The 24,819-nt window shown below is 39.6% G+C and overlaps 1 protein-coding gene across 2 annotated transcripts; it reads right to left on the bottom strand.

Annotated features, from left to right (window-relative positions):
• Window positions 1-628: 628 nt before the first annotated feature.
• On the bottom strand, window positions 629-20,283 carry MEAF6 (MYST/Esa1 associated factor 6). Of its 2 annotated transcripts, none has more exons than XM_045548238.1 (7): window positions 20,122-20,283; window positions 18,666-18,781; window positions 15,465-15,552; window positions 15,273-15,318; window positions 6,769-6,961; window positions 2,971-3,004; window positions 629-2,147 (listed from the first exon to the last, which is right to left on the bottom strand). In XM_045548238.1, the coding sequence occupies exons 1-7, from the start codon at window positions 20,209-20,211 to the stop codon at window positions 2,139-2,141; spliced, it is 576 nt and encodes a 191-aa protein (XP_045404194.1). In that variant the 5' UTR covers window positions 20,212-20,283; the 3' UTR covers window positions 629-2,138. The 2 variants fall into 2 exon arrangements, with proteins under 2 accessions (XP_045404194.1, XP_045404195.1); XM_045548239.1 differs by lacking the exon at window positions 629-2,147 and adding an exon at window positions 3,633-3,690 and having other exon boundaries at window positions 2,970-3,004; window positions 20,122-20,275.
• Window positions 20,284-24,819: the final 4,536 nt, after the last annotated feature.

Here is a 24,819-nt window from a genome sequence, read left to right as displayed (position 1 = left end):
TTTTTTTTTTCTGAGACAGGGTCTTGCTTTGTCACCCAGGATGGAGTGCAGTGGTGCAATCACAACTCACTGAAACCTCAAACTCCTGGGCTCAAGCAATCCTCCTGCCTCAGCCTCCCGAGCAACTAGGACTACAGGCATGCACCACCAAGCCCAGCTAATTTTTTAATTTTTTGGTAGGTGCAGGGTCTCACTATGTTGCCCAGGCTGGTCACCAACTCCTGGCCTTGAGCGACCCTTCCCCCTTGACCTCCCAAAGTGCTGGAATTATAGGCGTGAGCCCCTGTGCCTGGCCTAAATACTGTATCTTCTTAAGAGTACTAGTCTAGAAAAAAAAAAGTTAAAAAAAAAAAAGAGCAGTATTATTCTCTCTCCAGCAATGTTTTGAACTATAAGAGTCAAAAATATTTTAACATCTGCTGTGTGCTTTCCTTAGAGTTAAGAAAACTGCAAGCAACCCACTCCTCCCTCCCAGAAAAGGAGACAGACAGACAAAGGATACAGAGTGCTTCTGGAATTTGGGTTTTTTTATGGAACAATCTAAATATGAGAAACTACTTCCTTAAAAACCCTGACATTGAAATTCTGCTCCAAAGACATAGCCAAAGACATCTAAATAGTCACAGAGTCAAAAACAAAAAGTTTATTTGAGAATAGGAGTGAAAGCTTTTACACATCTGACAAGGGAGACTTGTTATGACAGCAGATGCCATCCATAGTCAGCTCTACCAATATTATCACAAATGGAACAAACTGTTTCTTACAAAGATATGGGCATAAGTAAAGGAGTATGATAACTAGAGTCAAAGGAAAGGTCAGGCCCAGATCTTATTCATTAGACTGATTCATAACATAGGATTTAAATCAAACCATTCAAGTCTCCTAATGCAGTAGTTCTCAACTTGGCTTCTTATCAGAATCCCAGGGACTCTTTAAAAGGAAATCCCAGCAACCAGGATATGCCCCAGATCTCTGGGGGTGGGACCCAGGCATCTGTATTTTTTAAAGCTTCCTAGATGATTCCAATGTCCAGCTGATCACCAGGCACTAAAGACAGGTAACTATTATCAGCAAATCCCTAAGGCCATCAACCCCAGCAAGGGGGATCTCTTGGGCGACGCTGGCTTTCACTGATACAATCTTTCACTCAAGAACTCTATACATTATCAGCTTTTGGTGTCATTTTGGGTCTTTCCATATGCCATGGTGGTTTTTAGAGCAATTATTTAATCAGGTGAATACCAGCAAAGAGAGAAAATATAGAAAAAGAAAGAAATTTCCATAAGGCATGATATGAATAAATAAGTGAAAAAACAATCACAGGCTTAAAAGTAAAGCATGAGAGGTCAAAGCCTGTGAAATTTTATTTATACAAAAGAATTAAAATATTTAGAAAGGATTGATTTAAACTTATGTTTTTCCATTTTTCTTGTTCCTTGAACAGGAATCTGCTTCCAACTCAGAAAGATTAAAGATAGGTAATTTCTAAATAAACACTCTTTACCTCTCCTTGCAAAAAACCAAAGAGCCAAGTTTCCCATTTTACTTACAATAAACCAGATTATTTTCCGTTAAGAATATTGGCAACTGCATGAAAAAGATTATCAGATATGCCAGCAGGAAGGTACGAGCTGTACAAAGGCATTACAAAAAAGGCCCAAAAGAAAATACGATGGTAAAAACAACAATAGAAAAATAATAAAGCACAAAACCAAATAAGCAAATGCCAGATATTTACAGCCTCCATCTGAAATGTGACTTGTGTTCTACTTTCAGCATAAAATAAAACCAGAGAACATTCTTGATGGGTATCACAGATGAAGCTGGTGCCAGCCAGTTTTGGGGGAGACATTCATTCTAAGAAGGAAAAATGCACAGTTAGCAATTTGCTGGGATTATAACCATGTCTTGGTCTTCCCGCAGATCTGTTACTAAAAATGACACAAAGTAAATGATCCAATGTCTCAGAGAAATGTTTGTCACCACATTTAGAACAAACTACTCAAGAGTCACAGGCACTGGGTCTGGGAGAGCAGAGGTGGATGGCCACACACTCAGGTGAGGGATGTTTATCTTTGTGAGGTCGGAGAAAGAAAGCAGGGCTCTACAGCCTGGGAGCTTCTGCACTAATGCATCTTCTAATAGTCCTAAAGAGAGAAAAACAAAAGTCCCAACTTACTCTCAGCAGAACACTGGTTTGACCCTAAGGGAAAAAACTCTCATAAAAAACTCTGCTAGGGGATTGTTCTATAGCTAAAGATTCTATTTCAAATGTGTAATATTTCGCATCTGAAAATGGCATGTCTTCTGAGTCCACAAAGGGATTGAAACATCAATTCTGTTCTTTTTTTTTTTTAATCTTTTTTTTTTTTTTTTCTGAGACAGAGTCTCACTCTGTTGCACAGACTAGAGTGTCATGGCATCAACCTAGCTCACAGCAACCTCAAACTTATGGGCTCAAGCGATCCTCCTCCCTCAGCCTCCTGAGTAGCTGGGACTACAGACGTGAGTCACCACCTCCAGCTAATTTTTTCTATTTTTAGTACACACGGGGTCTCACTCTTGCTCAGGCTGGTCTCGAACTCTTGCGCTCAAGTAATCCTCCCACCTTGGCCTCCCAGAGTGCTAGGATTACAGGTGTGAGCCACAGTGCCCAGCCCATCAATTCTGTTCTTATTAGACCACCTGAACTCACCAGTCAAGAAAAAGAGCTAGTATTAACAATTTATTATTTAGTGAAAAGGATTTTTTTCTTCAGTAAAAATGTATGTGACCTCCTTCTCTCTCCAAAATATAAAAAAAGTAAATAACACACTTAAAAAGTGAAGTGTATCCAGAAGGACACCCCAGACTTTAAAAAACAAGTATTGTGAACCCAGGTTAGGAACACTCAAGCTTTAAAGAGGAATACGTTTTTCTAATCATCTACAAAATTGCCAGCCCCTCTGAAGTGGTCTGGCTGATACTTACAGCTCGTGGTTTTTTGTTTAACTTCAGATCAATCCTGTGATAGGAAAGATAAAAGATATTTGGATTTTAATTTACAGAAATGGGTTCAACAATCAGCTACTGCATAGGGCACAAGCTATAACAAAGACTATTTGGTTAAGTAAAATCCACATTCTTCATTAAGCTATGTCATATTTAGTTGTTTACCCAGATATTATTAAGCAAGTATTAAAAATTAAGAGCAGATATTTTTGCCATAGGCAAACTTAGATGACTCTAAAAAGAAATGTATATAGCAGTTACAAAAGCCATATAATTTTTAAAAACTATTCCAAAATTAGGTATTAAAGAGATTGAATTAAAAGGGCATGCTCTATGTTAATACATTAGCTCTGTAACTGTATCACTGAAAATTACTGAGACACATGGTGATTAAGAACAGGAAAGACACTAGGAGTTTGTATTTCTGGACATGAAACACAAAAGAAATTAAATGAATTTCAATTTTTAAATCTTTCCAAAGCAAAATATCAAGATCTTAAACTATTAATCTCCTTATGAAGCAAAGCCAGAAAATCAATTTAAATATGAATTAAAGTAAAGGTTATCTATTTTAAAGGAAATTAAAATGCATAAAAGTGAAGTTTACTTAATTTTGCTTAAGTTATTAAATAAAATGTTACCTCCATCACGTTTTTCTGTTTTTAAAAAAAACTTCCCAGCCTAACCTAATATACATACCTACAATTAAACAGATAAACTATGGGTTAGAAAGGTCTCAAAAAGGCATACTGGTGTCTACACACTAAACAACACAGCACAAATACTAATTCAAATCAAACTTACTCAAAGTCATAATCAAACATGCCAGACGGGCTGAGGGGCAGCATTTGAAAGGAAGAAAGCAATAGAAATTAATATACTAATTGAATAAATTAGTCGATTAGCCACCCTAGCAAGAATTGTAGATACAAAATCAGCTTTAAGAATCGTAAGCCATAGAGTTTCAAACATCATAGCACCAAAGATTTTGTGGCCAGGAGATTCCCTTCCCTCAGTGGATCTCATATCAGAAGAATAGACTATGAAAGGAAAAGTTATTTCATTAGAAAACTACAGATACCTGGAGCCCTCTTATTAGCTGCCAGATTCAGAGTTAGAACTTTAACAATATTTAACTGTATTGAAAAATATAACTAGAGCATTAGAAGAAACAGAGAAAGAAAGGTTAAGTCATATAATGAAGGGCACTTTGAAGACAGTACTAACAACTCAGCATAATACACTTTCACTAAAATAAAAGCTGACAAAAACATTCTAAACTTTAAAAAAGGAAAACATTTTGCAACTTTTTACTCAAGTTATATGTTCTAAATGTGTCCAAGGAACATGGTGCTCCTTTTCTACGCCTTCACCCTGGAAGCCAAGGGTTGAAGGAATAAATTTCAGTGGGAGAGTCTTTTTCCAAAAACTGAAGAGCAATATTACTCTGCAGCCTAAATTGGTGATGGCAGTTAACTGTTTATGCCGGGGCTGCAATTAAGGAACACCAAATCTGCAGTGCCCCTATTAAAATAAAGGAAAGTTGACATCCACAAACACCTTAAGCCTCAGGGATCTGGATGGGAGGACAGAGGAGGAGGCCATTTTATGCCATCACTGCTAACAGACCATGGTCTGGGCAGACCTCCAAAGCAAACATTAACCCAGAGCATGACACCTGCTTCTTAGCTGGCACCAACGCCTTTCAGGCTTTAACAGGCGGCAAAACAATATGCAAATGGCTACCTTTTCCTACTAGACAATGTCTGCAAGAATGAAGCTGGTAGAAAGCTAATGTCAATATCTTTTATACAATATTTTCACTTAAGACATTTGGGAGAATATACAGTAAGTTACAAATCAGGTATTATCAAATATTTCATTTTCAGTCTGACTTAACTTTGTTCAAAAATTAAAATAGACTGTACCTAATTAATCAAAACTTCGCAAACTACCTAGAAGAATTTTAGGGTTTACTATAGTAGCAGAAACCTCTAAGAGCAGCTATATGCTATTATTTCAACTTTTTCTTTAAAGACACTAGGACTGACTTATTGTTCAGGTTATCATATAAAGTATAAGAATTAAGAACACTGTGATAACCACGAATGTTAAAAATTACTTAATGTATTTTCATATTCCTGAAGAGGGCAAATTCAAAAGTTATTTTCATTTGTTAAAGTGCCACATTTATTTCCACTTTGCTTTGTTCAGCATTGAACGGTGCCTAGCACATAGTAAGTGCTCAAATATTTGTTCAAATAATTTACTATTGACTCTCTCTGACTTTACAGGGTATGCCACATTGGAGGAGAAACACATACTGTACTGGGTACAAACTTATCAATATGCAGGGACAATATTTATACCCACCCCACTAAGCTATCAGTCAGGGGTAAGAGGCTTGGACCAGACATAATTCCTGACTAAAGATGGCAGGAATTCAAGAACCTTAACTGGCCACTGAAGTGCCACTCAGTCACACTGAATCTGGCTTCCCTAGAAAAGCAGCAAATCAGCTCTACTCTCCTCTCTTGGGGCAGATGAGTGCCTAAGGCCAATGGAGGCAATCTAAATCAGAGGAAAGATGAAGGACAGCTATAAAAACCAGGATTCTGCTTCCCAAACAGAAAACACCATTTGTGAAAGCAATAACTAATATCAAAGATCTTTATAACTATTAGTATTTTTTTCTGGAATGAGTTAGCTGCTAGGGCCGGGAGAAGAAAGGATAGGAAGAAGTATTACTATGGAAATTTACCAGACACCTGCAAGAAGAAAGTGTAGTTCAACGCCTGTCTAATTCCTTTTTATCAGTCATCAGCTGATCACGTTACTAATGGAAATGAGGTATTACCTGAAATAAACAGCTATCTAGAGAGTCTATTGATCAGTAATGGGAAAAAAAGTCCCAGAAACTTTTAAGAAATTTCTTTCCTACTTTAGACACTATGAAATAAGAAAATAATCATTACCTTAAGAGGACACTGGAGTAAATTCAATAAAAGCAACACAGAGCATGACATTTAATTATCTTGACAATTTAAAAAAATATTATTTTCAAGAGTATGTTTCTCTGCTGCTTGTGATAAGCTAGCACCAGTCCTATTACAGTGGTGAAATAACCTGTAGCTTTATTTAAATATATATATATATTTATGCATAATTTTTGCTATTTCTTACTAGTTATGAGATTAGCATGGTGACTTGTGGTTTGCAGAAAAATGTTAAGCAGCAGTCCTTAATCACTATTTGGAGGAAATATTATTTCTGCAGCCTAAAAAACACTACTGCCATCAACAAGAAAAACTCTTAACAGATTGGAAGAATCAGCTGATGCCAAGGAGGTTGAAATCAGTTAGAGTTAATTCTACATTATCCCCATATCCATACCCACAAAGCTAACAACTTTAATACCTTGCATGCATGAAAGAATAGCCTACAGGTTTATAAAGCAAACCCAGAAGCAAACCAGAAGACAGGGAACCCTATCCACGCCTTGCATACCCGATCTCACCTCCTGAGCATGCACGCTCCCAAGAGGAGTGGACAAATGCATAGTTTCAAGAGTAAGGAATCTTGCCCTGGCCTCAAACCTGCTGGGAGGTAGGGAAACCCTGTGAATACCTGGTTTCCATGCCTTCTAGAAAGTCTGAAGGACTATCTTTCCATCAGCAACAGAAAGGCTCTGCAACAATCCTAAAGAGTTTAATTCTAGGAAAGCCCCTTCACAGCAATGGTCATGAAGCCCTAAGCAGTGGGATCCCTGCCACTGACCTGTGCCGGTTTTTATTCTTTCGTTTTTTATGGCTGCTGTGATGACTCCCTGAGGAAGTAGAAGAAGCAGCCTTCTGAGGTTTCACTCCCTGCACAGATCCATCCAGATCCTCAGGATCCTCCTGGTTGGGCTCATTTTCCTGATTGTGGAAGTCTGGTGAAGTATCACTTTCTGTCCCACTTCCTGGCTCCCCTGGAGGGAATAAAACACAAAGCCCCAAACACATCATCAGTACTGCTTGGGCAATCTGTCCATAATCAGGAAAGATTTTTTGAGCACTAATATGCAGAAAAAGACCATTCTCTACCCTCAAGGACCATACATTCTAATTGACAGAGAGAAAAATACATGTTGACAGAGAAGATACATACAAAGCATCAAAGTTACCAGAGTTCCCGAAAAACAGGTAAGCTGAAACAGTGTAGCCAGAGGCAACAGCTCTAAGGACAGCTGGGAGATAGGAACTTACAACCAGGATAACCTTACTGCATAAAGGTTATTTAAACATAGAATACACTAATGGGATTAATAATTATAAAAAAAAAAAAATTACTGAACATGCCAGATAGGTCTCCAGAGGGATGAGGGATGATCCTGGAAAAACTGCCTACAGCTGGCCATGGCTCTTTTCCCAAACCATAAAGGAGTCCTGTCTTTCTATCAAGAAAAAGGGCCCAAGAGGGAGAAGAGCCCATTCCTGAATTACTCTGTTAAGTCTTAAGAATGCTTTTAAAAAGTACTAATACTCTTCAGCTGACACATAGTCTCAATTTTAAAGCATCACTTAGATATATTAAATAAACAAAAGCAAGTTCAAGAAAAACTTGAATAAAAAAATATACATTTTTAAGAATATAATTACATATAATTTTATATACGTATACTTGTTTTTGCTGAAAGGAATTTCTTGAAACTCTGATAAGGATGAGAGAAGACTTTCATATTACTCAACTGTTGAAGGATCCCAAATATATACATTATCTGTTTCTAAAAATTGTAAAAAGGGGTTATGTGGGTAGCAGGACTGGGGACCAGTTTTCTTCTTTTTATGGTCTTCATATTGTAATCTGCTGGGAAGAGATTTTAAACTGAGTAGCATATGGATATGAGAAGTAAAGGAAAGAGACAGTCCCAAAAAAGGAGAAGAGAAAAACAGCCAAATCTCAGAAATCATGAAACCCTATTTTTGAACACATTTCAAAAAAACAACAAAAAAGGAAGCTCTAGAGCTATGAAGCTAGGAAAAGTAGACTGACCAATCTTGTCCTTCTGAAGTTCAAGAAAACTGATTTCACATAAAAAAACAACATACTACACAAAGCTGCAGTAATCAACACCATGGTACTGGCACAGGATAGACATACAGGTCAACGACTAGAATCCAGAGTTCAGGATAAACCCCTTACATTTACAGTCAATTGATTTTCGACAAGGGCAACAAGACAATTCAATGAAGAAAGAATAGTCTTTTCAACAAATGGTGCTGGGACAACTGGATATTCAAATGCAAAATAATGAAGTTGGACCCCTATCTCATATCATACACAAAAAATAACTCAAAATAGATCATAGACCTAAATGTAAGAGCTAGGACCAAAGCTCTTAGAATCCACTGTGTTAGGCAATGGTTTCTTAGATATAACCACAAAAGCAAATGTAACAAAAAAATATATATATATAAATTGGACTATATCATTTACATAAAAACTTTTGGCCAGGCACTGTGGCTAATGCCTATAATCCCAGCACTTTGGGAGGATGAGACAAGAGGATCACTCGAGCCCAAGAGTTCAAAACTAGCTTGGGCAACATAAGGAGACCCCACCTCTATCAAAAAATTTAAAAAACCAAACCAAAGGCCGGGTGCGGTGGCTCACACCTGTAATCCTAGCACTCTGGGAGGCCGAGGCGGGTGGATCGCTCAAGGTCAGGAGTTCGAGACCAGCCTGAGCAAGAGCGAGACCCCATCTCTACTAAAAATAGAAAGAAATTATCTGGACAACTAAAAATATATATAGAAAAAATTAGCCGGGCATGGTGGTGCATGCCTGTAATCCCAGCTACTCGGGAGGCTGAGGCAGTAGGATCGCTTAAGCCCAGGAGTTTGAGTTTGCTGTGAGCTAGGCTGACTCCACGGCACTCACTCTAGCCCGGGCAACAGAGCGAGACTCTGTCTCAAAAAAAAAAAAAAAAAAAAACCAAACCAAATCAAACAAAAAAGATTTTGAGCTGCAAACAATACCAAGAAAGTGAAAAGATGACACACAGAATGGGAGAAGATCCTTGCAAATTATATATCTGGCAAGAGATTTGTATCTAGTATATATAAAGAACTGTTAGAACTCAATAGTAGAAAGACACAAAGCCAAATTTATAAGTTAGCAAAGGATTTGAATAGACATTTCTCCAAAGACAGACAAAATGGTCAATAAGCCATCCAGAAAGATGTGTCAGGATAATATAAAGCTTTTAATGTTAGTTACCTCAGAATGTTGGGACTGAAATAGAACAGGAGGTAATTAACCTTTTTCATATTCATTTCTGAATTACTTGACTTATCACACTGAGAATGTATTGCTTTTCTAGTTTAAAAAAAAAATCTACCAGAAGTCCTAGCTACTCCAGAGGCTGAATCAGGAGGATCACTTGAGTCCAGGAGTTCAAGGCTGTAGTGTACACTAAGATCGTGCCTGTGATTAGCCATCGTACTCCAGCCTGGGCAACACAGCAAGACCCTGTCTCTAAAGAAAGAGGGGAGGGGGGGAGAGGAGAAGAAAGAGAGAAGGGAAGGGAAGGGAAGGGAAGGGAAGGGAAGGGAAGGGAAGGGAAGGGAAGGGAAGGGAAGGGAAGGGAAGGGAAGGGAAGGGAAGGATCTAATGAAATATAAAAACGTAAGTCTGAAAGGGAGAATTGTGGTCAGGACAGTCAGCCCTCCTCTCCCATACCCAGTCACTCCTACTTTGACATAGGTAAAGAAATATCATTTCTAAAAATGCAAATGGCAGAAACACTGATTGGAGTGAGAAAAGGCTGACAGGGCATGAAGCCATAAAAGCTCTGGATCATAGACAGAATGCCAGAAGGGATTCAAGACTAAGGAGGGGCTGGGAACAGGGGGAGAGGGAAGAGATAACTAAAAGGTGGGAGACAGGTAAGAAAGGCAAGTTAGATGCCCCAAATTTTGTTTATGTTGCAATTCTACTAAAAGATGCTGATGGGCAAAACCAACTGTTTATTCATTTTTGGTCAGTTGCTATGGGAGCATTGAGTAAATGGATGAGTTGGTCATTCTACAAGTCCATATGTTCATACACACATGTACAAACATATATAACACAGTTTAAATTGAATCAAAGCCCTATAAATTGAGAATTCACCTGTGTTACCTCTCTGAAGATGTAACACACCAGGCAGTTAACAGATGTCCCAAAGGACTGATATGGATATTAGCACCATGGGAGTCACAGAGAACAAAGAGCAGATCATTCAGGAAAAGCTTCATTAAGAGGGTGGAATTGAAACGAGACTCTGAAAAATGAGAAGCCAAGATAAGTACAAAAAATAGCACAAGCAAAGGTACAGAGGTAAGAGACACAAGGTATATTTGGTACAAATGAATCAAAGAATATCTCTTAAACAGAAAGCTTGAAAAATGAAAGGTGAACTGGAAAGACAGGTTACCAGGGGTCACAAATACCAGACTAAGGAATTTCATCTACATAGTGTGAGGTGATGGTTAAGAGAACTGACTTGTCACTTAACTTTCTGAGTCTGTTTCCCCATCTGTAAAATAGCAATTCTTTCTCACATATGGCAAATATTAATATTTATGAGTATCTCTTATGGATGAGGCATCAACCTAGACATTAGAGCTATAGCAATGTTCCCTCCTTTCATGGAGCTTACAATTCTATACCTATCCTTAAGGAGTAAGTAGCTTTAAGGATTAAAGGTGATAATGCAAGTAAAGTGCTTGCTCAGAGTCTGGAACACAGTAAGTGTTCAAATCTTAATATTCTTGAGATCTACAAACATACAAGTCAAATTCTAAACAAACAGTAAAGATTATTTCTAGCAAAACAGTTGTGAGCAGGATATAACAAGGGAAAGCCACCAAGAAAGAATTTCTGAACAGAGGAGCCAAATAAAACAATGAACATTTTGTGAGTTGTCTGTACAAACCTGTGTTTTAGGATTACTAGGCTAGAAGTGGTTTATAAAAAGAATCAGGAACAAGGGTGACTAGATTAAACACTATTAACATACAAAGTGAAATGACAAAGTGAGAATAATTTTCTGCCTTGGCTCATGGAAGCAGAAGAGGTATGATCATAAAATAGGCAGGTCACGCCTCAAAGTGCAGCAGCAAATCGGTCAATTGTATGACGCTGCCACCATGAAAAAACACTTAAGTTTGTTTCTCACTGGCATAAAAATGAGCAACTCATTTTTAGGGCAAAGAATGTCAGATTTTGATTAATTTGTAAATCCACAAATGAGGTGCTCAGTGCTCTACTTACTAAAAGAAAGGAATAGGCTGGGCGTGGTGGCTCACACCTGTAATCCTAGCACTCTGGGAGGCCAAGGTGGGAGGATCGCTCGAGGTCAGGAGTTAGAGATCAGCCTGAACAAGAGCTAGACACTGTCTCTACTAAAAAAAATAGAAAGAAGTTATCTGGACAACTAAAAACATTAGCCGGGCATGGTGGTGCATGCCTGTAGTCCCAGCTACTCGGGAGGCTGAGGCAGGAGGATCACTTAAGCCCAGGAGTTTAAGGTTTCTATGAGCTGGGCTGACGCCACGGCACTCTAGCCCGGGCAAAAGAGCAAGACTCTGTCTCAAAAAAAAAAAGAGAGAAAGGAATGGCTATTAAAGCCAATAACTTTTTCTTTTTTTTCTTGAGACACGGTCTCCCCTCTGTGTGCCAGGCTAGAGTGCAGTAGAGCCATCACAGCTCACTGCAACCTCAAACTCCTGGGCTCAAGCAATCCTCCTGCCTCAGCCTCCCGAGTAGCTGGGACTATAGGCATGCGCCACCAGGCCCAGCTAATTTCTCTATTTTTTATAGATACCGGGTCTCACTGTTGCTCAGGCTGGTCTCAAATTCCTGGCCTCAAGCAATCCTTCCATCTCAGGCTTCCAAAGTGCTAGGCCGCAGCCATTAACTTTGCAGCACAAAAGGTTTAAAGGAGGAAGAGAAGACACCCAGAACAATGCTTACCTACCCACTGGAATAACTTAAAGGCTGAAGAGAGATCTGATTTAATGAAAGCGTCAAAGAAATTTGGTAAAAGAAACAGAGCTTGTGCTGATCCTTTAAAGGAAACAAGATAAAATCTGCCTGTTTTCTTTTCCTTTTATTGTTTTTACAAAATATACAATGCTTCCCAAATTTGCAAAAAGTTCCCCTTTAGGGATCATGCAAATCTTCTCTATCATTTTAGTGTGGGTACAAATGAAGCAAAAAAAAAAAAAAAAAAAGCAGAAAGTAATGCATTTTTGAGGAAAAACTTCAGAATGCTTTAAGTGCAAAACTCCAAAATCCTTTAAATCTAAGAATATGCCAAGTAAAAATTCTAAGAAAAAAGAATGTTTGCTTATCACCACTGAAGATCAAAGGCATTATAAACAAGAACTCATTCCACAAAATCTGTCATACAGAAATTCTAAAACATTGGAAGGACTCTGTACAAAGGAAAAGAAGTGAAAGGCAAACTAAACCTTTCCTTTCATGGAATTAAAGTTTGGTTTGAATCATGTGGGCCTTCCAGGGACCCTCAAGCCTTGAACCTGGTTTAAAGAAGTCCAAGTACCTAACAGAAGCAAACATTCTTATCTGGAAGACAGTACCTTCATCCTAGCCCTCAAATTATTTTACTAAATACTTTTTTAATTACAATGAGCAGTACACAAAGATCACCTAGCACACAAGGAATTTAGATTTCGCGAGTAATAACCAGCAGAAACAACAGACAATAGAAACAGGCCCTGAAAGCCTTTGGAGACTGAAATAAACTACAGACTATAGAACAACAATGCTTACTAAATGTATAGAAGTAAAAGACAAGTCTGAAAATAACTGCAGAAAAAGCTATGAAAAAATTAAACAGCAGAGTTTTAAAATAATTAGATTTTCCAGAAATCAAAAATGCAAAAACAAAACATTTAAAATCAAGAGAAGGGTTAACAGCATATCAGACACAGCTGAAAAGAGAATTAGTGAACTGGTAGGTGTGTCAGGAAAAGAAAGTGCTCTTATAATGCAACACAGAGACAAAGATAGAAGAGACAATAAAAAACATACAGGATAAACTGAGAAGATTTAAATACATTTAACCAAAGTACCAGAAAAAGAGGAAAAAGGGCATGGGGCAAATGCAATATCTGAAGAAATAATAGCTAGGAATTGTCAAGAACTGATGGAAAACAGCAAACCACAGTTTCAAGAAGTCCAAAGAAACCAAAGCTAGATAAAGAAATTCATACTTAGATGCATTGTAGTTAGCTGCAGAAAATCAAGACAAAAATGAAATCTTAAAAAAGAGCAGTGAGGAGCAGTAATGACAGAGAGGTGGTGGGATATAACACAACAGAATTACTGTAAAGGGCCTCTGACATTTGAATTCATGAACTCCAGTATTTATGTAATTCTCTATATTCTGCTTTATTCCAAAAAGAATTCAAGGCAGCTTACCAAGATTCACATAATGAAATCCAATAAAATAAATTAAAAATGAGAAAAGTAAGGCAAAGAGAAATAAAAGAGGAAAATAAGCTAGATGCAGTTTTAAGATTCATTCCCAAAATGTATCCTATAAATATCTATTTGCTTGATAGAGGGGAACAACAAATTTGGCTTTAAGCATTTTAGCACCCACACAAGGAAGAAAACAGTCAATTACTAGATTTTGCAGTAAAAAAAAACAACTTTGTTCAGGGAAAATTATTTCTAAAGGAGATAATTAGTAATGATAATAAACATCTGCAACATCCTCTCACAACATACAGTGACACATTTTACAGGACCAGAGCATAATTCAGCAAAAATAACTTTACAAGGAAAACCAAAAGATACCAATATGATACATTCCAGAGGTGTGGCTCAATCCAGGATGAAGACTTTAAAATCTTTAATACGTAAGTGTTTGTCTCAAGCAAGCCTCTAAGAGCAGTGACTTTAAGAGTCTTTTCCTGACCAGTACATAGATGTAGCTGTTCTGTATGGGTAGATAGGTACAGAGCCATATACTGAATTATTAGCTCATCTCATCCAGGGTGGCATTACAGGCTCTTATGAAAACTGAGTCAGACATCATTCCATCTCAATTTACAAGAATGAGGTCCAGGATGTTCCTTAACCAGTCTTGTTACTCTACAAAGGAGATGATACAGCCCTACATTCTAGAAGTGGTATTAATTGAAAAGAAATAAGATATGGCTGAGAGTTACAGTAAAAGAAAAATCAAAAAGACTTGGTACTGAGACGAAATGGCTCTTCAAAGAAAAAAGAAAAAAAAAAAGAGTTGGTACAATTGATTAGGTTGGCAGAAAGGAGCCAAAGATGTCCACAGATTTCTGAATGAGGGTGAAGAAAAGTACCATAACAAAAAAACTGGGCAGACAAATTTTAAAAGAAATAGAACAGCCGTGTTTTAGACAAAATGTTTTGAGTTTAAAGATCTGAGTAGAAGTGTCTAGAAGGAAATGCAGGACTAAAGCTCAGGAAAGAAGTTAAGGATAGAGCAACAAATTTAGAAATCTGTACAGTGAGATGATAACTGAGTAGTTCTAATTTCCAAACTACTAAAATTCTTTTTCCTCAAATTATTGTCCCAATGCAAACAAAAAAACTAGATCTCACCAGGTATATCACCTGAAAGCAGTACACAGCAATACAAAAAAAATAGGCTGTATTTCAAAGTGACCCAGTACAGAGGGAACATCCAAACAGCTACACAGACTCAGAAAGTTAAAGGTACAGATCTAGATCCCATCACTAGAAATTAGAACAGGATGAGACTGTATGGCTTATGAACAGAAAATTATATAATTTGTTTACAAAGTAAATGGTACCTGCTTCCCATTTTGTACTTAAGAACACATAGTACAGTCTGTTTATAGGATAAGAATTTCCTAAGAATTATTAAGTTGGGTATGTGAGGATTTATTAGGTATGTTTGAAATTTTCCATTAAAGTTATTGCTTTAATTTTTCTAAAATTCCCTAAGAATTTTTAAGATTTATCAGGAGTAAAGACATCTTTGTGTATTTGAGATGCTAAAGCCAACCTTCATGTGACAGAAGAGGCAGGAAGGAAATGGTGGTTTCTTCCTTGAAAGAAAAACATGATTAAGTCCACCCCAAAGGCTTCCTACCTGCTAGCAAGAAGAGGGAAGAGTACAAGAGGTGCAGTCCTCAGATACATAATTGGATATGAGTTAAATATAGGGGCTCTGGTAGCTTAAAAACAAACTGACGAGAAAAGTAAAAACATAAACTTACTCTTTTCAATGAGCTGGTCCTGAACTCCTGCCAATGCACTTACTGCCTAAAAAAAAAAAAAAAAAAAACAAAAACCACCAATTACTAGAAAAGTGAGCAGACCTCAGGAGAGCACTCCCCGAGGAATGGAAAGAGAAAACTCACATTCCCCAACAACAGGCCACAGAAAGATCCCCCCTCACCACCACTTACAGCTGCTGATGTAACTGAAGATTTACTGAAGAGCCGCTCAGCTTCCTTAAACTTCCGGTTCCTTCTATCATTTTTGCTATTGGAGTTTCTACAACACACAGAAGAAACTCATTATAAGCACCAAGCTATGTCTATGGCTTGAGCTGGGGATGCCCCAAGACTTATGTCAAGAACTATTCTTTTTAAACCAAGTTCTATGCAGAAAGCCTCCGTATCACTTATGTTGGCCTAAATGACCTTCATGCAGACTGCCTACATAGAAAGCAATGTTTTCCAATGTATGGTATGTGCTCCACTGTGGAACATGAGATTTAGTTGCTTCTCAAACATTTTCACTTTAATATGTATTTTTAAATGCTTATTATTGGCCGGGCACGGTGGCTCATGCCCATAATCCTAGCACTCTGCGAGGCCAAGGTGGGAGGATTGCTCGAGGTCAGGATTTCAAGACCAGCTCTGAGCAAGAGCAAGATCCCGTCGCTACTAAAAAATAGAAAGAAATTAGCCAGGCAACTAAACAAATATAGAAAAATTTAGCTGGGCATGGTGGCACATGCCTGTAGTCCCAGCTACTCGGGAGGCTAAGGCAGTAGGATTGCTTGAGCCCAGGAGTTTCCGGTTGCTATAAGCTAGGCTGACGCCACAGCACTCTAGCCTGGGCAGCAGAGTGAGACTCTGTCTCAAAAAAAAAAAAAAAAAAGCTTATTATTAAAAAAGACTAGCAAACACTAGTGAAGTGTCTTTTAAATAAACTTAATTTTCAAATTTAAAGGTTCCTTAGAGAAATGGCTAATACCAAGTCTGGGACGGGGGGAGAAATAAGGTGAGTATAGGGTATAGGGTATCTTTTGGGCCAGAAAGCAACAAAGTACTCCAAGACTAATAGTGTCATGTCAAAAGGACAAAGGAATCAGCTTGAGGAGGCTCCCTCTGACCACATTTGGGACAAATGCGGAAAAATGAAAGGAAGAAAAATTAAAAAAGGAAGACTCTTGTTCAGAATGCCAGTAATAAATATAAACAGAATAATAAAATTAGAGTATCACCATTTTGGAACTTCCAATGTAATAACTGAGTCAGATAAGAATTAACAATGGATATTAAAACAACTAAATAAAAATTTGGAGGAAGCAGTGTATTCACAGTGTCTAAAAGTATAACCTGGCCAGGCATGGTGGCTCATGTCTGTAATCCTAGCACTTTAGGAGGCCGAGGCAGGAGGATCACTTGAGGCCAGGAGTTCAAGACCAACCTATCAATGTAGTGAGACCCCCATCTCTACAAAAAATAGAAAAATTAGCAGGGCATGGTGGAACCCACCTGTAGTCCCAACTACTCAGGAGCATATGGCAAAAGAATCATTTGAGCTCAGGAGTTTGAGGCTGCAGTGAGCTATGATCACACCACTGCACTCTAGCCCGGGCAACAGAGCAAGATTTGGTCTCAAAAAAAAAAAAAAAAAAAAAAAAGAATAAAAGTATAACCTCCAAAATTATTTTTAATCATAGAGGGAAAAATAAACTTTTATAGCAGAGATCACATGATCAAACTTGGCAGCACCCATAATGGGACAATCTGACATTATGTGCCTCCTGGTAAAACAGAAGTAGACAACAAAAGGTATACAAATCACTTATGTAATGTTTTTGCCAAAAATGTTTAAAGGATCTCTCATGAGGTTACAATAAAAATGTGAAATTGGGACATTCTACAAGGCAATGTCATGAATACCACTACAACCACCACCAAAGAGGGTGACTCTCTGTAAGACATAACAGCCAAACTCAATGCATGAATGCTCACTGGATCCTTGATCAAAACAAAGGAGCAAAGCATCGGGGGCACAATTGAGGAAATTGTGATAAAGACTGTATTAGACAGATGATACTATTAATGTAGTGCTAATTTTCTAGGTATGATAGCTATGGTTAGGTAGGAGAAATGTCCTTATTCACAGGAGGTAACTGCTGACATATTCAGGTGTAAAGTGTCAGGATATCTGCATCTAATTTTCATATGCTTTAGCAGAAAAAAAAGTACAGGGGGGCAAGGGGATATACCTATAAAGGAATAGCATGAAGATCTTTGTGGTGATAGAATAGTTTCATATCTTGATTGTGGTTACATGAATCTACACATGTGATAAAATGACACAGAACTATACATAAACATTGTACCAATGTCAATTTCCTGGTTTTGATATTGTATTATAGTTACATAAAACACAACCACTGGGGGAAACTGGGTGAAGGATACAAAGGACCTCTCTGTACTATTTTTCTTAAATTTATTTATTTATTTTTGACACAGGGTCTCATTATGTTGCCTGGACTAGAGTACAGTGGCACACATCATAGCTCACCGCAACCTTGAACTCCTGGGCTCAAGTGATCCTCTTGCCCCAGCCTCCTGAGTAGCTGGGACTATAGGTGCACACCACCAGACACAGCTAATTTTTAAAATTTTTGGTAGAGATGGAGGTCTTTGCTATTGCCCAGGCTGGTCTCGAACTCCTGGGCTCAAAAGATCCTCCAACCTCAGCCCCCAAAATGCTAGGAGTACAGGTGTGAGCCACTATGCCCAGCTCTGTACTATTTGTGCAACTTCCTATGAATCTGTAATTATTTCAAAATAAAAAAATTTAAGTGTAGATACAAGTGTGTGTTTATATATACTATAGAGAGAAAGAGAATGAGAAAGAAAATGTAGCCAACATGTTAACAATTTGTGAATATAGGTGGACAGTATCAAGTGTTCACGTACTACTCTTTCAATTTTTCTACAGATTTGAAAATTTTCCAAAAGTTTAGAAATTTTTAAAGAATATTATTACTAAGTAAATAGCCATACGGTTGGCACAGAGGTATGGCAAAAATTGTGAGGGTGGAGCTCATGACTGATTAAAATGTGGAAAACACAAACAGAGCACAGTTGTGTAAGGTATTGTCATATGCTGTATTTCATTTTAAGCCACACACAACTCTGTGCCACAGGCCTGACTGTCCCTATTTTACAGATGTGGGCTTTGCCAAGATTACTCAGTAAGGCAGTGGCTGAGCCAGAGTTCAAGTTCACATCCACACCTCTTTCCACAACACCACTTTACTACTGCCTCCTGCAAAGTTGCTACCAAGAGCATATAGTCCTACAAACAAATGTTACTAGGGCACAATAGGTACACTACAGGCTTCTGACACTCACTTTTGGTTGGTCAGATATCGATCCCAGCCACGAATAATATTGCCATACATCTGAGTGTCTTCCAAGTAGCTTCCTTCAAAAGCATAGATCTGTCTCTCCAAGTTTGCCAGTGTTTCCTGAGAGATGCCAAACAAGGACATAAATAATGCCTTTTAAATGCAAACATTTAAGTTTGACCACACTGAAATCCTGATACTAGACTTGTAAATCCAAGCCCGCCCACACTAAACCACCCTTGCGGAGAGATGGATGATATGGGGAGAAGCAGGCTATTTAGGACTAAGTCTAGACCAGGGGTCTCCAACCTATGGTGAGTTGAATAATTATTTCATTATATATCACAATGTATTAATAATAAAGTACACAATAAATGTAATGTGCTTGAATCATTCCGAAACCATCCCCACCGTCTGTGGAAAAATTGTCATCCATGAAAACAGTCCCTGGTTCCAAAAGGTTAGGGACTGCTGATAGACCTTTGGGGGTGATGGACCCCCTTGAGAACAGAATGGAATGTATAAAACCTGTCCCCAGACAAATGCCAACATATGCAAAATTTTGCATATACTTCAGAGAGTTCATGGAAACCCAGTGTCAAGAACCCACGTTAAGGCTGAACATGGGGCCATCTCCACTCCCACGCACAAAAGGTATCGCTACCAGGAGAGGGAAGAGTGAGCAGCCTTTCAGCATCATCTCACTCCCCTCCCCGCAGGCTCAGACAGGCCGCTGGCGCTGGGCTGCCAGTTGCTATGGAAACCTGGAAGGGCAGCTTCAGGTGAGAAGAGCCTCCCGGGGGCTCAAATCAAAATGCGGGGGCAAGGACGGCTTTGCCACCAGGGTAAATGGGGCCTTGGGTGCATGTCACAATTCCGAATTCTCTAGATTGAGTCCTCTGCCCTCGCCTGTCACCTTCTAGATGTTCCCAAACAAATCACATCCCTGCCTATCAAAAACCCAATTCAATAACTCCTAGTACCAAAAAGGACACGCTCCCCACCGACCTCCAAAGTCCAGACTGGGCGAGCGGGTCCTCCTCCCACAGCCGCTTCATTCCCCACAGCCCACGGACACGCCCGCACCGCACCCGCCAAGACCACGGGCTCGCTCGCCCTCACCCACGTCCGAGGCTCAGACACCGGCCCTTTCTGGCGCTGTCTCACAGAAGCCCCCAGCCCCGGCCCCAGGCGCCCTCCTCCCTCCACGCCCCCTCCTGCCGCTGCCCCGCCCCTCCCCCTCCCCCTCCCCCTCCCGGCTCCGGCTCCGGCTTCGCACGGCCGGGAAGCCGAGCCGCCTGCGGGCCGCGGAGTGCGCCGCCTGCCTCGGGCCGCCGGACTCCCGGCCCGCCGCGCTGCGCCCCCCGGGGCAACGAATGGCCTGGCGCGGCCCAGTTGGGGCCTGGAGGCGGGGCGGGCTCGGGGCCCCGAGCCGGGCGCCCCCGGTCCCAGCCCCTCACCGCCAGCTCCTGTTTCCGCTTCACGAGCTCCGCCAGCTCCCGCCGGGTGTCCGGGATCTGCGGCGGCGCCGCCTTGTTGTGCATCGCCATGTTGGGCTGAGGCGGGCGGCGGCACGAAGCTGTGGGCGGTCTCTGCGCGCCGCCGCCCGCCAGGGGGCGACTTGCCGCACTGCGCCTGCGCGCGCGGCTTCCGGCGAGGCGCCCTGCGCAGCGCTTGTTAGTCTGGAGTTGGGGTTCCTGGTGATGAGGCTGCTGCTGTTGGTACTTTTCGCCTTTCTGCCCCTCGGTTGGCCGCTGGGCTTTATAGACACCACACATTCACTGCGTCCAAAGACAAGCTTGTCCTTAAGCCTCCCAAGTCTCCTGTGTGCCCCACTTCAGCCCACCTCAGTGAATGACTTTCCCTATCGACCCAATTGCCCAAGTGAGAAACCTGGTTATCATTCTCCCTGTCGACCCAGGATTAAAATCTGATCCAAAATCAAGTCCTGCGGACTCTACTGCAGAAAAGCTCGCAATCCATCTGCTTGTGTCTGCTTCCCTCTGCTACCTCCCTAGTTTACTCAGGCCCTCCCTATTTGGGGCTACATTATTCCAACAGCCTCCTTATTTTCACCCTTAGACCCCTTTAATCCTTTATCTGCAATGGTACCAGGATCATCTTCTAAAAACAAATGTGATATCGCTCCCCCGTTTAAAGCCTTTCAGTGGCTTCCCATTGCCCATTAGAGAGACAAGTATGTGTAGGGGTTAAGGACACAAACTGGAGGCAGAACTATCTGTTCAAAATCCTACCTCTGCATTGATAAAATGTGCCACCTGGGGCAAGTAACTAGATTTCACTTGTCTCAACTCCCTCATCTGTAAAGTGAAAGTAGTCATAGAATCTACCTAATACAGTTGCTGTGAGGAGTAAATCATCTAATGTACGTAATGATGGCTGTAAGTACATAGCTTTTATCTCCAAGAGCAATGTGTAAACGGTGTTTTCACTAGGCTCCTGCTTACTTCTTCAGCCTCAGCTCTCCAATTTTCAGTGTTCTGCAATTTCACCATCATAACCCTAGGTGGGATTTTTTTTTCTTTTTCTTTTCATCCACAGCCTTCATTAGATTACCTATAAGGGCAAATAGAGTTTAGTCATATGAACTGGTTCTGACAATTTTGTCAGAAATATAATTTGGATCCAACTGTCTTTTACAAACTAGTGTATTACATTATTTGGAAATGATCCAGACTTTTAATACTAAAATTCTAAAAAGAAAGCTATAAGATCTTTATGTGAGTATATGTGTCTAGATATGTTTATGTATGCATAAATGTATTATATAGTGTGTCTACATGGTAAAATCTGGCAAAATCAGCCAGAAATCTCTTAAGAAATTCTATTTAGATCGATGGATACTTATATAAAATACATGATAATTAACCCAAGTGCCTGTTAGTTCACACGACTTTAGTAAATCTTTAATAAATAAGCTGGTTTTAAAATTGTTAATCAAATAAAAATAGAAATGTCTTCAGAACTGTGAGCATACATGTTTGCCTGGATTTACTGGTCAGTTTTATATTTGTCTCTGATATATAGTTTAAAGTGTCAGGGTTTAACATGAAGGTTATAAAACTATAAACCCAGCCTAAAACAGAATGATTGTATAATTTTTGGATAAGACTAATTTAATGTTGGTTTAATGAAAACAGCTGTATCTTCTGAGTTACTGGCAAAATACCCATATATTTAACTTTAAGGTTCTTACTTAGGTGAACACGTTATATTTACTGGTTATAGATATGGTTAACAGAAAACTAACTTGAGGCCGGGCACGGTAGCTCACGCCTGTAATCCTAGCCCTCTGGGAGGCCGAGGCGGGTGGATCGCTCGAGGTCAGGAGTTCGAGACCAGCCTGAGCGAGACCATGTCTCTACTAAAAATAGAAATAAATTATCTGGACAACTAAAATATATATAGAAAAAATTAGCCGGGCATGGTGGCGCATGCCTGTAGTCCCAGCTACTCAGGAGGCTGAAGCAATAGGATCGCTTGAGCCCAGGAGTTTGAGTTTGCTGTGAGCTAGGATGATGCCACGGCACTCACTCTAGCCTGGGCAACAGAGTGAGACTCTGTCTCAAAAAAAAAAAAAAAACAAAACTAACTTGAAATGATGACTAGCTTTGTCTAATATCTCAGTTATCCTAAGTAATCTAAGTAAACTGTTAAAAAAAATAAATTAGGTAAATGTAAATAGGATAGGCATCTATCAATGAACTTTTTATGTAATTTGAAATCTAAAGTTATGTTAAATTAAGTAATAGTCGTTGGGCGTTGTAGTGTTCACCTATAGTCCCAGCTACTCCAGAGACTGAGGCAGGAGGATTGCTTGAGCCCAGGAGTTTGAGGTGGCAATAAGCTATGATCTGTACTCTAGCCCAGGCAACAGAGCAAGACCCTGTCTCAAAAAAAAAAAAAAAAAAAATCATTACAAAGGCATAAAATATGTTGTTTAAAAAGAATAATTTTGCCTAATTTGGAGTTTAAAGTTTGTTTCAAAATATGGAACAAGATAGAAAGGAACCAATAAGTAGGAGAGATATGAAGAAAGTTACGGATATGAAGATATATTTTTGGTCAGGAAGGTTAAAAAGAAAAAAGAATAATTTTATATGAGAAATAATCCTGTGTAGTACATTTTTATCTAAATATAAAATGACTGGTTATTTAAGAAGAAATACAGAACAAAGCAGAAATTTCAAGAACGTTGTCAGTGGTCTGAGTAAGTTGTGGTAAGGTTTATGGGGAAAAAATTATGAAAAACATTTTGCATGTGATTAAGTCAGCTATAATTAAAAGACAATTATTTGTAAATTTTCTAAAGATTTGAGTTTTGAGCTGGGTGCCATGGTACATGCCTGTAATCTCAGCTACTCGGGAGGCTGAGGTGGTAGGGTCACTTGAGGCCAGAGGTTCAAGACCAGCCTGAGCAACGTAGCCAGACCTCAACTCTTACAAAAAAGATTGACCTTTGATATTAAAAATGCATTTAAAAAAACTAAAAATATTTGGTCCCCTATGTTAGAATAAGTTTTTCTTAAAGGATTGATTTGCTGTTAGTAAAATTGCAAGAGGTTTTGGTTTTTTTGTTTTGTTTTTTTTTAAGAAAAGGTCTAGCTCTGTTGCCCAGGCTGAAGTGCAATAGTGTGATTACAGCTCACTGCAACCTCCAACCCCCAAGCACAAGCTATCCTCCAGGCTCAGCCTCTTGAGTAGCTGGGAGTACAGGCATGCACCACAACACCAAGCTAATTTTTAAAACTTGTTTTGTAGAGATGAGATCTTGCTGTGTTGCCCAGGCTAGTCTTGAAATCCTGAGCTCACATGATCTTCCTACCTCAGCCTCCCGAAGTGCTGGGATTACAATTGATTTTTTTTTTTTTTTTTGAGACACTCTGTCATCTGGGCTAGAGTGCAGTGGCATCATCATTCATTTGCTCACTGCAACCTCAAACTCCTAGGCTCTAGCAATCCTCCTGCCGCAGCCTCCTGAGTAGTTGGGATTACAGGCATCAGCCACCACGCCAGGCTAATTTTTTATATTTTTAATAGAGACAGGGGTCTCGTTCATGCTCAGGCTGGTCTCAAACTCCTGACCTGAAGCAATCCTCCTGCCTCAGCCTCCCGTGGTGCTAGGATTTCAGGCATGAGCCACCACACCTGGGCAACAATTGATTTTTAATTCTGAAATCTGGTTCTTTAACGGCCATCTTCTAGACAGTTTCTATTTGTTCTTTAGATCTAATTAATTTCCCTGGTTTTAGATTGGAAGTGCTGTCTTTTTCATTCAGACTGGTAGCTTCATTTCTTGAGGAAATTTTTTTTTAAGAGACCAGTCTTGCTCTGTTGCCCAGGCTTGGAGTGCAGTGGTGTGATCATAGCTCACTGCAGCCTCAAACTCCTGGGCTCAAGCAATCTTCCTGGCTCAGTCTCCTGAGTAGTTGAGATTACAGGCATGAGCCACCATGCCTGGCTAACTTTTTATATTTTTAATAGAGACGGGGGTCTCACTCTTGCTCTGTCTGGTCTCAAACTCCTGGCCTCAAGCAATCCTCCAGAGTTGGCCTCCAAGGTGCTAGGATTACAGGCGTGAGCCACTGCACCCAGCCCAGACTGGTCTTAAACTCTTGGGCTGAAGCCATCCTCCTGCCTCAGCCTCTGGAGTAGCTGGGACTATGGCTACCATGCTGGGCTATTGCTCCAAAATTCCAAATCACAGCTACAACTGTTGATTGGATTACGTCTCTTTAGAGTAAATGCGAAATACCAACTGTCTTTTAAAATTGTTTCCCGTTTGATAAATATACTGAAAACTTTACCCAAGAGACCAAATGAAGCTTTAAATTCCAAAGCTTTTAATTTAAATTAAGTAGCCTTTTCACTTGACATAAACTCACATACCCAGGAATATGTGGGCTCAGAACATTATTTCACAAGCAAGCATTGCTGGCATGTTGTGTGTCACATTTAGGTTCCAATTAACATGACATCATTTTGTTCCTCAGATGAACAACTAATGTTCATATTGGGAAGGATGTTAAAAAATAACCATCTATGCAATGTATCAAATGACAATCAATCTGAAATATGTATTTAAATTCTAAGTTTTAAAACCAAGCTATATTGTATATTGGCATACTCAATACAAT

Source organism: Lemur catta, chromosome 3, assembly GCF_020740605.2.
Source record: "Lemur catta isolate mLemCat1 chromosome 3, mLemCat1.pri, whole genome shotgun sequence".
Lineage (NCBI taxonomy): Eukaryota > Metazoa > Chordata > Mammalia > Primates > Lemuridae > Lemur > Lemur catta.
Note: the sequence above shows the minus strand (reverse complement) of the source record. Positions and strands in the feature narration are given on the sequence as shown.

What these genes read in the sequence shown, in the direction of transcription:
- MEAF6 (XM_045548238.1), bottom strand. Translation starts at nt 20,211, where the DNA reads ATGGCGATGCACAACAAGGCGGCGCCGCCGCAGATCCCGGACACCCGG. An exon ending in AGCGGAAACAGGAGCTGGCG is followed by an intron (nt 18,782 to 20,121) that starts GTGAGGGGCTGG and finishes GGCATCTCTCAG; the next exon opens with GAAACACTGGCAAACTTGGA. An exon ending in GGACCAGCTCATTGAAAAGA is followed by an intron (nt 6,962 to 15,272) that starts GTAAGTTTATGT and finishes TATTCCCTCCAG; the next exon opens with GGGAGCCAGGAAGTGGGACA.